The 12,257-nt window shown below is 42.8% G+C and overlaps 1 protein-coding gene across 1 annotated transcript in view; it reads left to right on the top strand.

Moving 5' to 3' along the window:
- ANKFN1 (ankyrin repeat and fibronectin type III domain containing 1) overlaps positions 1-12,257 on the top strand; it is a 602,151-nt gene that overhangs the window by 65,135 nt on the left and 524,759 nt on the right. The window contains exon 2 of the mRNA XM_073606641.1: positions 1,533-1,728. Coding sequence (XP_073462742.1) covers positions 1,549-1,728 — 180 coding nt within the window. The 5' untranslated portion in view covers positions 1,533-1,548. The remainder of the gene's footprint in view (positions 1-1,532; positions 1,729-12,257) is intronic.

A 12,257-nucleotide genomic window follows, 5' to 3' on the forward strand; every position in this document is an offset into this window, starting at 1 on the left:
AAAAAAGATATTTAATAAAGTGTCATGACTCTTTTTCATGCAAGAAAATCAAAGTATCTCACTGAGCCGTGAGAAACCAAGCTCACCAAGTTTGAACGTGTTATGTATTCAATATTAGCTATTCAGAGACTTGCAATGCCAGTATGCAACAAAATACAGTAAATAGATAGAGGGACGGATGTCAATCTGGTTCTGTCCTCAAAAAACAGATGAACGGTGGATTGGATCAGATGACAGTCGGATGGAAACTGAAAAGCGGTCCATTTCCATCCGACAGCCCATAGAGGACAGTGCGCTGTGTCCGTGTCTGCTCTGTATCAGACCTGTCATCCACCTGCTTAGCGGGGGATCAGCAGACAGATCCCCTTCTGAGCGGGTGGATCCACTGGTGGACTCCACCAGTGTGAAAGGAGCCTAAAGGAAAGCAGAGAAAAATCAGGCCCCCTGCTCTGCCAGATTGGGCAAATCTCAGCATTAAATACAAATACAAACCATCTGCCAGGTAAAACAACTACCATATATTTAATTTAAGCTGTGTATTTAGCTGTTTGACTGGAGTTTAGCTTTAGGTTTTCTGGCCTAGAGTTCCCCATACAGTTAAAGTGGAACTTCAGTCAGAAAATGAAATCCTGCTAGATCACTTCAGGCTGGCCCATTTTGCAGGTATAATAACATTAAAAATAAGTGTCTGTTTAAAATACAGTAATACACTGTTTCACCCTGCTCTGCAAATGCTCAGTTGCTCTCCATTTCTAGGCACTGTTGAATTTGTAGAGGCTTATCTGCTGACAGCTTTAAAGCAGAATTAAACCCTCCTATCCTTTACAGCCAAGGACGCTGCTTCTGTTTAAACTGCAACTGTCGTGGTGCTGCACATGTTATGAGTTATGACCATTTGATGGTTTGACAGTTTGGTTGAAAATAAGCAAATGTGACAGTTAGCAATCCCAGCATTCCAGGAATGTAACGGTTGACTGTTTGAAAACTTTAAATCGATGTGTTTAGTTCCACTTTGATTCACTGCTGTTTGTGGGCTCTGGGCTTCAGCAAAATGGCAGACTCCAGCAAGAAGCAAGTTGTTATGGGTATAGTTTCCTCTTATATGGGCAGTCATTTGAAGAGAGAACTTTTGTGGCAGTGCCTCTGAAAAAAAACATTACAACACACTTGAATGCACTGCAGGTTAAAATGTGTTTTAACTGCATCTGGTAAGATTGATCCCTTTGAAAGGAGGTGCCATAGCTTCTTAAAATACTCTTTATTTTCATCTATTGTTTTAGCAAGACTGCATTTTATTGTTTGCTTGCACAAATAGCTTGAAAGCAACAGACAAGAATACAGATACCTCCCTGTAGTGTAGTTCATCTTGTATGTTACTTTATGCACCTGCCTCAACATGTGCTATATCACATAAGTGTGAACAGGGTTTTAGCTACATTTAGCAGGTATCAGTATGTTCATTTGTATTGTTTTAGAAGCACATAATACAAGCCAGAATTTCCTTGTAATATATATTTTATTTTTTTATTTAGGATTTGAAGGGTGAGGATGACCCAACAGATGCAAAATCTACAACTTACCCAGTCCAAAAAAATCACTGCGCCCTCTTCACCCAATGCCGCCAAGCGCCTCTATCGAAACCTCTCTGAAAAACTGAAGGGCAGCCACTCGTCATTTGATGAGGCTTATTTCAAGGCAAGAGCAGACCGTTTCCGCAAGCCCTCTGTAGTAAGTGGACTTGTTTTCTCTGTGATATATGGCAATAGTGGTAATAAAGTATTCTATGGGATGCATTAAACATTTTAGAATGCTGGTAAAAATAAATTACAAATTATTAAGATAAGTGTGTTAAAGCAATAGTGTGAATAAATGTGTAAATCCCAGAATTCTTAAACTAAATTATACTACGCTCAACAATTTTGTGATAAATGTGTAAAATATAAAAAAATAGTAAAATTATCTTTCGAAATTTCAACAAGCAAAAAGATACTCAAATCAGGTGCAATATTTGAACATTTGAAATCGATTAAATTAATAAGTCCACTTTCAAAATCCATTAACCACTTGCCGACCGCCGCACGACGATGTACGTCGACAGAGCGGCACGGGCAGGCAAAAGGACTTACAGGTACGTCCTTGCCTGCCCGCGGGTGGGGGGTCTGATCGGACCCCCCCCCCCGGTGCCTGCGGCGGTCGGCAGATCTCCCCCGGCGATCGGTGGTGAGGGGGAGGTCATCCATTCGTGGCCCCCCCCTCGCGATCGCTCTCAGCCAATGGGATCATTTCCCTGCCTCTGTAGTGTACACAGAGGCAGAGGAAATTATGTCATCTCTCCTCGCCTCGGTAATTTCCGTTCCGGCCCGAGGAGAGAAGACAGGTATGTGAGTGCACCAACACTACACACACAGTAGAACATGCCAGGCACACAAAACACCCCGATCCCCCCCCGATCCCCCCCCAATCACCCCCCCCCCGTCACAAACTGACACCAAGCAGGTTTTTTTTTTTTTTTTTTCTGATTACTGTATTGGTGTCAGTTTGTGACAGTTACAGTGTTAGGGCAGTGAGTGTTAGGCCCCCTTTAGGTCTAGGATACCCCCCTAACCCCCCCTAATAAAGTTTTAACCCCTTGATCACCCCCCGTCACCAGTGTCGCTAAGCGATCATTTTTCTGATCGCTGTATTAGTGTCGCTGGTGACGCTAGTTAGGGACGTAAATATTTAGGTTCGCCGTCAGCATTTTATAGCGACATGGACCCCCATATACTATCTAATAAATGTTTTAACCCCTTGATTGCCCCCTAGTTAACCCTTTCACCACTGATCACCGTATAACCGTTACGGGTGACGCTGGTTAGTTCGTTTATTTTTTATAGTGTCAGGGCACCCGCCGTTTATTACCGAATAAAGGTTTAGCCCCCTGATCGCCCGGCGGTGATATGCGTCGCCCCAGGCAGCATCAGATTAGCGCCAGTACCGCTAACACCCACGCACGCAGCATACGCCTCCCTTAGTGGTATAGTATCTGATCGCATCAATATCTGATGCGTTCAGATCTATACTAGCTTCCCCAGCAGTTTAGGGTTCCCAAAAACGCAGTGTTAGCGGGATCAGCCCAGATACCTGCTAGCACCAGCGTTTTGCCCCTCCGCCCGGCCCAGCCCAGCCCACCCAAGTGCAGTATCGATCGATCACTGTCACTTACAAAACACTAAACGCATAACTGCAGCGTTCGCAGAGTCAGGCCTGATCCCTGCGATCGCTAACAGTTTTTTTGGTAGCGTTTTGGTGAACTGGCAAGCACCAGCCCCAGGCAGCGTCAGGTTAGCGCCGGTCGCGCTAACACCCACGCACGCACCGTACACCTCCCTTAGTGGTATAGTATCTGAACTGATCAATATCTGATCCGATCAGATCTATACTGGCGTCCCCAGCAGTTTAGGGTTCCCAAAAACGCAGTGTTAGTGGGATCAGCCCAGATACCTGCTAGCACCTGCGTTTTGCCCCTCCGCCTGGCCCAGCCCACCCAAGTGCAGTATCAATCGATCACTGTCACTTACAAAACACTAAACGCATAACTGCAGCGTTCGCAGAGTCAGGCCTGATCCCTGCGATCGCTAACAGTTTTTTTGGTAGCGTTTTGGTGAACTGGCAAGCGCCAGCGGCCTAGTACACCCCGGTCGTAGTCAAACCAGCACTGCAGTAACACTTGGTGACGTGGCGAGTCCCATAAGTGCAGTTCAAGCTGGTGAGGTGGCAAGCACAAATAGTGTCCCGCTGCCACCAAAAAGACAAACACTGACCCGTCGTGCCCATAATGCCCTTCCTGCTGCATTCGCCAATCCTAATTGGGAACCCACCACTTCTGCAGCGCCCGTACTTCCCCCATTCACATCCCCAACCAAATGCAGTCGGCTGCATGAGAGGCATTTTTATGTCCTCCCGAGTACCCCTACCCAACGAACCCCCCCAAAAAAGATGTTGTGTCTGCAGCAAACGCGGATATAGGCGTGACACCCGCTATTATTGTCCCTCCTGTCAATCCTGGTCTTTGCATTGGTGAATGTTTTGAACGCTACCATTCACTAGTTGAGTATTAGCGTAGGGTACAGCATTGCACAGACTAGGACACACTTTCACAGGGTCTCCCAAGATGCCATCGCATTTTGAGAGACCCGAACCTGGAACCGGTTACAGTTATAAAAGTTACAGTTACAAAAAAAGTGTAAAAAAAAAAAAAAAAAAAACACAAACAAAAATATTAAATAAAAAATAATAGTTGTCGTTTTATTGTTCTCTCTCTATTCTCTCTCTCTCTATTCTCTCTATTGTTCTGCTCTTTTTTACTGTATTCTATTCTGCAATGTTTTATTGTTATGTTTTATCATGTTTGCTTTTCAGGTATGCAATTTTTTATACTTTACCGTTTACTGTGCTTTATTGTTAACCATTTTTTTGTCTTCAGGTACACCATTCACGACTTTGAGTGGTTATACCAGAATGATGCTTGCAGGTTTAGGTATCATCTTGGTATCATTCTTTTCAGCCAGCGGTCGGCTTTCATGTAAAAGCAATCCTAGCGGCTAATTAGCCTCTAGACTGCTTTTACAAGCAGTGGGAGAGAATGCCCCCCCCCCACCGTCTTCCGTGTTTTTCTCTGGCTCTCCTGTCTCAACAGGGAACCTGAGAATGCAGCCGGTGATTCAGCCAGCTGACCATAGAGCTGATCAGAGACCAGAGTGGCTCCAAACATCTCTATGGCCTAAGAAACCGGAAGCTACGAGCATTTTATGACTTAGATTTCGCCGGATGTAAATAGCGCCATTGGGAAATTGGGGAAGCATTTTATCACACCGATCTTGGTGTGGTCAGATGCTTTGAGGGCAGAGTAGAAATCTAGGGTCTAATAGACCCCAATTTTTTCAAAAAAGAGTACCTGTCACTACCTATTGCTATCATAGGGGATATTTACATTCCCTGAGATAACAATAAAAATGATTAAAAAAAAAAAAAAAATGAAAGGAACAGTTTTAAAATAAGATAAAAAAGCAAAAAAATAATAAAGAAAAAAAGAAAAAAAAAAAAAAAAAAAAAAAAGCACCCCTGTCCCCCCTGCTCTCGCGCTAAGGCAAACGCAAGCGTCGGTCTGGCGTCAAATGTAAACAGCAATTGCACCATGCATGTGAGGTATCACCGCGACGGTCAGATCGAGGGCAGTAATTTTAGCAGTAGACCTCCTCTGTAAATCTAAAGTGGTAACCTGTAAAGGCTTTTAAAGGCTTTTAAAAATGTATTTATTTTGTTGCCACTGCACGTTTGTGCGCAATTGTAAAGCATGTCATGTTTGGTATCCATGTACTCGGCCTAAGATCATCTTTTTTATTTCATCAAACATTTGGGCAATATAGTGTGTTTTAGTGCATTAAAATGTAAAAAAGTGTGTTTTTTTCCCCAAAAAATGCGTTTGAAAAATCGCTGCGCAAATACTGTGTGAAAAAAAAAAATGAAACACCCACCATTTTAATCTGTAGGGCATTTGCTTTAAAAAAATATATAATGTGTGGGGGTTCAAAGTAATTTTCTTGCAAAAAAAAATAATTTTTTCATAATCAAAAAGTGTCAGAAAGGGCTTTGTCTTCAAGTGGTTAGAAGAGTGGGTGATGTGTGACATAAGCTTCTAAATGTTGTGCATAAAATGCCAGGACAGTTCAAACCCCCCCCAAATGACCCCATTTTGGAAAGTAGACACCCCAAGCTATTTGCTGAGAGGCATGTCGAGTCCATGGAATATTTTATATTGTGACACAAGTTGCGGGAAAGAGACAAATTTTTTTTTTTTTTTTGCACAAAGTTGTCACTAAATGATATATTGCTCAAACATGCCATGGGAATATGTGAAATTACACCCCAAAATACATTCTGCTGCTTCTCCTGAGTACGGGGATACCACATGTGTGAGACTTTTTGGGAGCCTAGCCGCGTATGGGACCCCGAAAACCAAGCACCGCCTTCAGGCTTTCTAAGGGCGTAAATTTTTGATTTCACTCTTCACTGCCTATCACAGTCTCGGAGGCCATGGAATGCCCAGGTGGCACAAAACCCCCCCAAATGACCCCATTTTGGAAAGTAGACACCCAAAGCTATTTGCTGAGCGGTATAGTGAGTATTTTGCAGACCTCACTTGTTGTCACAAAGTTTTGAAAATTAAAAAAAGAAAAAAAAAATTTTTTTTTTTGTCTTTCTTCATTTTCAAAAACAAATGAGAGCTGCAAAATACTCACCATGCCTCTCAGCAAATAGCTTGGGGTGTCTACTTTCCAAAATGGGGTCATTTGGGGGGGGGTTTGTGCCACCTGGGCATTCCATGACCTCCGAAACTGTGATAGGCAGTGAAGAGTGAAATCAAAAATGTACACCCTTAGAAATCCTGAAGGCGGTGATTGGTTTTCGGGGGCCCGTACGCGGCTAGGCTCCTAAAAAGTCCCACACATGTGGTATCCCCGTACTCAAGAGAAGCAGCAGAATGTATTTTGGGGTGCAATTCCACATATGCCCATGACCTGTGTGAGCAATATATCATTTAGTGACAACTTTGTGCAAAAAAAAAAAAAAAATAAATAAATTGTCACTTTCCCGCAACTTGTGTCAAAATATAAAATATTCCATGGACTCAACATGCCTCTCAGCAAATAGCTTGGGGTGTCTACTTTCCAAAATGGGGTCATTTGGGGGGGGGTTTGTGCCATCTGGGCATTTTATGGCCTTCAAAACTGTGATAGGTAGTGAGGAGTAAAATCAAAAATGTACGCCCTTAGAAATCCTGAAGGCAGTGATTGGTTTTCTGGGCCCCGTATGCGGCTAGGCTCCCAAAAAGTCCCACACATGTGGTATCCTCATACTCAGGAGAAGCAGCTAAATGTATTTTGGGGTGCAATTCCACATATGCCCATGGCCTGTGTGAGCAATATATCATTTAGTGACAACTTTGTGCAAAAAAAAAATTAAATAAATAAATAAATTGTCACTTTCCCGCAACTTGTGTCAAAATATAAAATATTCCATGGACTCAACATGCCTCTCAGCAAATAGCTTGGGGTGTCTACTTTCCAAAATGGGGTCATTTGGGGGGGGGGTTGTGCCATCTGGGCATTTTATGGCCTTCAAAACTGTGATAGGTAGTGAGGAGTAAAATCAAAAATGTACGCCCTTAGAAATCCTGAAGGCAGTGATTGGTTTTCGGGGCCCCCGCATGCGGCTAGGCTCCCAAAAAGTCCCACACATGTGGTATCCTCATACTCAGGAGAAGCAGCTAAATGTATTTTGGGGTGCAATTCCACATATGCCCATGGCCTGTGTGAGCAATATATCATTTAGTGACAACTTTTTGTAATTTTTTTTTTTTTTGTCATTATTCAATCACTTGGGACAAAAAAAATGAATATTCAATGGGCTCAACATGCCTCTCAGCAATTTCCTTGGGGTGTTTACTTTCCAAAATGGGGTCATTTGGGGGGGTTTTGTACTGCCCTGCCATTTTAGCACCTCAAGAAACGACATAGGCAGTCATAAATTAAAGGCTGTGTAAATTCCAGAAAATGTACCCTAGTTTGTAGGCGCTATAACTTTTGCGCAAACCAATAAATATACACTTATTGACATTTTTTTTACCAAAGACATGTGGCCAAATACATTTTGGCCTAAATGTATGACTAAAATTGAGTTTATTGGATTTTTTTTAGAACAAAAAGTAGAAAATATCATTTTTTTTCAAAATTTTCGGTCTTTTTCCGTGTATAGCGCAAAAAATAAAAACGGCAGAGGTGATCAAATACCATCAAAAGAAAGCTCTATTTGTGGGAAGAAAAGGACGCAAATTTCGTTTGGGTACAGCATTGCATGACCGCGCAATTAGCAGTTAAATCGACGCAGTGCCAAATTGGAAAAAGTGCTCTGGTCAGGAAGGGGGTAAATCCTTCCGGGGCTGAAGTGGTTAAGAGATTAATCGTTCCTGTAGTGCATTGTGTTATGTGTGAAAGAAACGTTCAATGACACTATCACCTTAGCGGTTGGACCTTAAAACCAAAAAAGGTAAAAAAGACAGGTCTCCTTTAGAGAGGGTTGCACACCTTATAGAGCCTGACTGAAATACTCCCAAAGGCTTGCTAGGATGTTTCTAAGTGAGGCCTTGTCTTTACTGCTCACTGCCACCATCACAGGAGCAAGCTCTTAAATGCTGAGCTCAGAGCTACTGCATCAAGGGAGAGAGAGAGCATGTGAGGGGGTTTGAATCAGAGAAGGAGCTCAATTCTGTGATGGTGGAGGTGAGCATGACTAGGCCTCACTTAGCAACGTCCTGGCAACATCCTGGGAGTATTCTAGTCAGGCTTCATGAGGAATAAAAATGGGCTACACCTAAAGCAAGGGCACTGTTCAACTTTAGTCAGAGTTGCAGTTTGTTTTTATCTACAGACACCCCTTATCTGCATAGATGGTTTTATTGTAAAGGTGAACTAACCCTTTAAAACAGCCAGGAATATCTGAAATTGAACACACCCTCTCTTCCACTGCTGGTGTGATAGCCCAGTATATAAACCCAGGTGGTATACTCAAAAGAAAAAAAGGAAAGACATAGTGCTTAGATTTAATAAAATCATGAAGTTAAGTAAAGCAAATCCACTTTCTGCTGACACCAATTATGATGGCTATAGTGCTGAGGCATTGAAACCTCAATCTTTTGCTACATAAATGTTTAATGGTCTATTTTATTTTTTTTTTTTTTATCTGTTGATGGACACATACATTTAGAGATTCTTAGACATGTGGATTACACTGCTGACTTCAGAACGTTGGAACACTGCCAAAAAAACATTTTAAGCCAGCCCCTGTATAACCCTGCCTCCAACCATAATGCTCCAGCTTTTAGTTTCTTAGGAGGTTGGATGCTTTTTCCTCAGCTGTGCTGGGAAAAAAAAAAACTCTTACTATATTTTTTTCACCAATTTTCTCTTCTGTCAACATGCTTGATACTCTGCCGATGCTTTTTTCACTTCAATCAAAATGTTTATAATGCTCCTTGAGTCATTCTCTATACATCAGCTATCTAGCTCTGTGTTTCCACAGCAATAGCTTTAGAAGCCACTGGACCAAATATTGCGGAATTAGCCTAGATTGTGACCTTTGGGCCCTTTGCTCTGCATTGTGGCTATTTCCAGACCTCCGTGCCCTGTGCTAGCTAGCCACAGAGGCATCTCAAGGTCCAGAGTCATGGCACAACTTCAGACACTCTTTGAGTAAGCCCATTCATGGGGCAAAGATAGCCTGGAATGTGACCTTAGGGCATTTTGGTGCTTTCCAGACCTTTGCATACTGTGTCAGTTAGCTGCAGAGCACTCTCCAGTTTCAGGGCCACGATAAAGCCTCTGGTGTAACCCAGACTTTGATGGCTCTCTGTGTGAGTAAGATTGTGCAAGTGACAAAGTAAACCTGGCATGTCACCTTTGGACATTGCACTCTGCATTATGGCTCTTTCCAGACCTTTGTGTACTGTGTCAGTTAGCCTCAAAGTACGCCCCCAGCAATTGTGGTTAACACATCCTGATATGTGACCTTTGGGCAATGTACTCTGTTTAATGGCACTTCTCAGTTCTTTGTGTACTGTACTGTTATCCCACAGAATGCTTACCAGTTCCAGAGTTGTGGCACATCCCTTCGGCATGACCCGGTCTCTCGTTACTCGTTTAAGGAGTATGACTGGTAGGCATGCAGTATAGACTGTTATTTCAGAACTTTGACCGTTGAGCTTCATTTTACATTTCCTGCCCTTTTTTTTTTTACTAAGTAACAATTATGACTGATTGAACTGTTGTCATTCAAAAGGCAGAGTGTTCTTGCACACACTCCTTTTCCACCTTTCTGCTTAGAAGTACAGTATACACCTTCCTGCTGCTGCTACTACTACTGTTGCTTTTAAGCTCATTGTGGATCACCCAGTCTCTGTTATTGTGCCACTGCCCACCTAGAACCACTTGATCTTCTAAAGCCGTTTAAGGCACTGACTGTTATGTCCTCCCTAGTGCTCCTTTTCTTCCTAACCACTACATTGTGGAATACCTAATTGATCTTCACAGAGAAAATTTAGTGTGCTAGATATACCAATCATAACGGGAATACGCTTTACAAGTATAAGTATATACACATAGGCGTGCGCAGCCTATTGCATTAGGTTGTGCACCCAAAGCTCAAACACAGGCGTGTGTGTAATAAATATAAATATGTATATATATATATATATATATATACACGCACACTATATTATCAAAAGTATTGTGACGCCTGCCTTCACATGTAACTTGACTGTCTTAGTCTGTAGGGTAGGGCGTCAGCATACCAAGACGTTTTGGACAATTTGATGCTCCCAACTTTGTGATAACAGTTTGAGGATGGCCCCTTCCTGTTCCAACATGACTGCGCACCGATGCACAAAGCAAGGTCCATAAAGACAAGGCCTTAACAAGGGTGGTGGAAAATTACAAAAATTCTAATTATAATAGTAACTAAAACATATAAAAAATTGCAAAAATTTACATCATAATAGTAACTAAAACATATAAAATTAAGTGTAACAATCTAAAAAATAAAGGTTCCAAAGTGCTATAACGGTGAAAACCTCAACTAAAAAAGTTGCACTTGAAATTAATCTGTATAGCAAATATCTATAGGAGGTATTTCCATCAAACTTGCTAAGTTTAATTTTATACAGTATGTCTTATTTTCAGTGTGATGTGTATTATATGTGAAGTTGCGTATCACAGAGACTGACATTGTGGTAATATTGAAGTTTATTGAAATTTCCATACATTAGAGGATTCCACCATTATTAAGTTATTGATTAGCAAGTTAGCAACACACTTTTTTTTGTGGTGTGGGAACACATAACAGTGCTTAGCAACAAGCCTTTTTACTGACACCTTTTTAATTCTACCTTCAGTCGTTTATTGTAAATAGTAGTGTGGTGATTACCTAATATACTAAAGATCGACATGTGTCATTAATAAACATCAACAGATTTCAGTTATGCCTCACCAGGCCACCCCCCCCCATGGACAATGTGGCTGTCTGAGTTTATCTCCCCATCCCTGCACTCAGTGCCATGATGGGCACTGATAGGCCGCACTGATTGGCAGCACTGATAGGTGCCACTGATGGGCACTGCTTGGTGGCACTGATAGGCAGCACTGATTGGCACGGATGGGCGGGACTGATAGGCAGCACTGATCGGCCCTGATTGGCACTGATTGGCAGCACTAATGGCACTGATAGGCTGCACTGATTGGCACTAATAGGCAGCACTGATTGTAAGTACTAATTGGCACTGATAGGTGGCATTGGTTGGCACTAATAGGTGGCACTGACAGGTAGCGCTGATTGTCACTGGCACTGATAGGTGGCACTGATTGGCACTGACAGGTAGCACTGATTTTCACTGAATGGTACTGACAGGTAGCAATGATTGACACTGACATGTAGCACTGACAGGTGGCACTGATTGGAAGAACTGACAGAGGAGGGGGGGTGTCACATTGAGCAGATATTTGGGGCTTGTAAGATCCACTCGATGTGTGACACTGTCATGTAATGTAACTGCTTGCAGGGAGAGAGAGGAGCTGTCAGAATTCAGCGATGATGTCGGGGGTGGGCGGGACTGAGCAGCAATCGAACACCAGCCAATTATTGGGCTGCTTAAGAAAGGGGCAGAGCCACATACATGTAACGGCCCTCCCAGACCCCATCCTATTGGCTGTTGTTTGATAGCTGCTCGCCCCCCCCCCCCCGACATCACCGCTAAATTCTGACAGCTCCTATCTCTCCCTGCATTCAGTTACAATACATGATAGTGTCACACTGAGCCGATCTTACAAGCCCCAATATCGGCTCAATGCGAAACTGTCTCACGGGGTACATATTGCTTGGATCTGGATGCAGCATTTCACAGCAGCCCAGCAGGCAGATCTCGGGAGACAGCCAACATGGGGCTACACAAACACTGCACGGGTGATTTGGGTATGCCCAGGCACACCCCGTGCGCACGCCTATGTATATTCAGTAGGTTATACAACTATGGAAGTCTTGCCTCCAAAGCTTGGTCTTTGAAAACTGGGGAGCAGCAATACGTTAGTAAGGTCATCCTTACGCTCAACTTTTCTGTTATTGCGTTCATAGTATAAGACTGGAATCTCTATACAAGTTAAAGTATAACT

The sequence above is a fragment of the Aquarana catesbeiana genome, linkage group LG12, assembly GCF_042186555.1.
Source record: "Aquarana catesbeiana isolate 2022-GZ linkage group LG12, ASM4218655v1, whole genome shotgun sequence".
NCBI classification, from domain to species: Eukaryota; Metazoa; Chordata; class Amphibia; order Anura; family Ranidae; genus Aquarana; species Aquarana catesbeiana.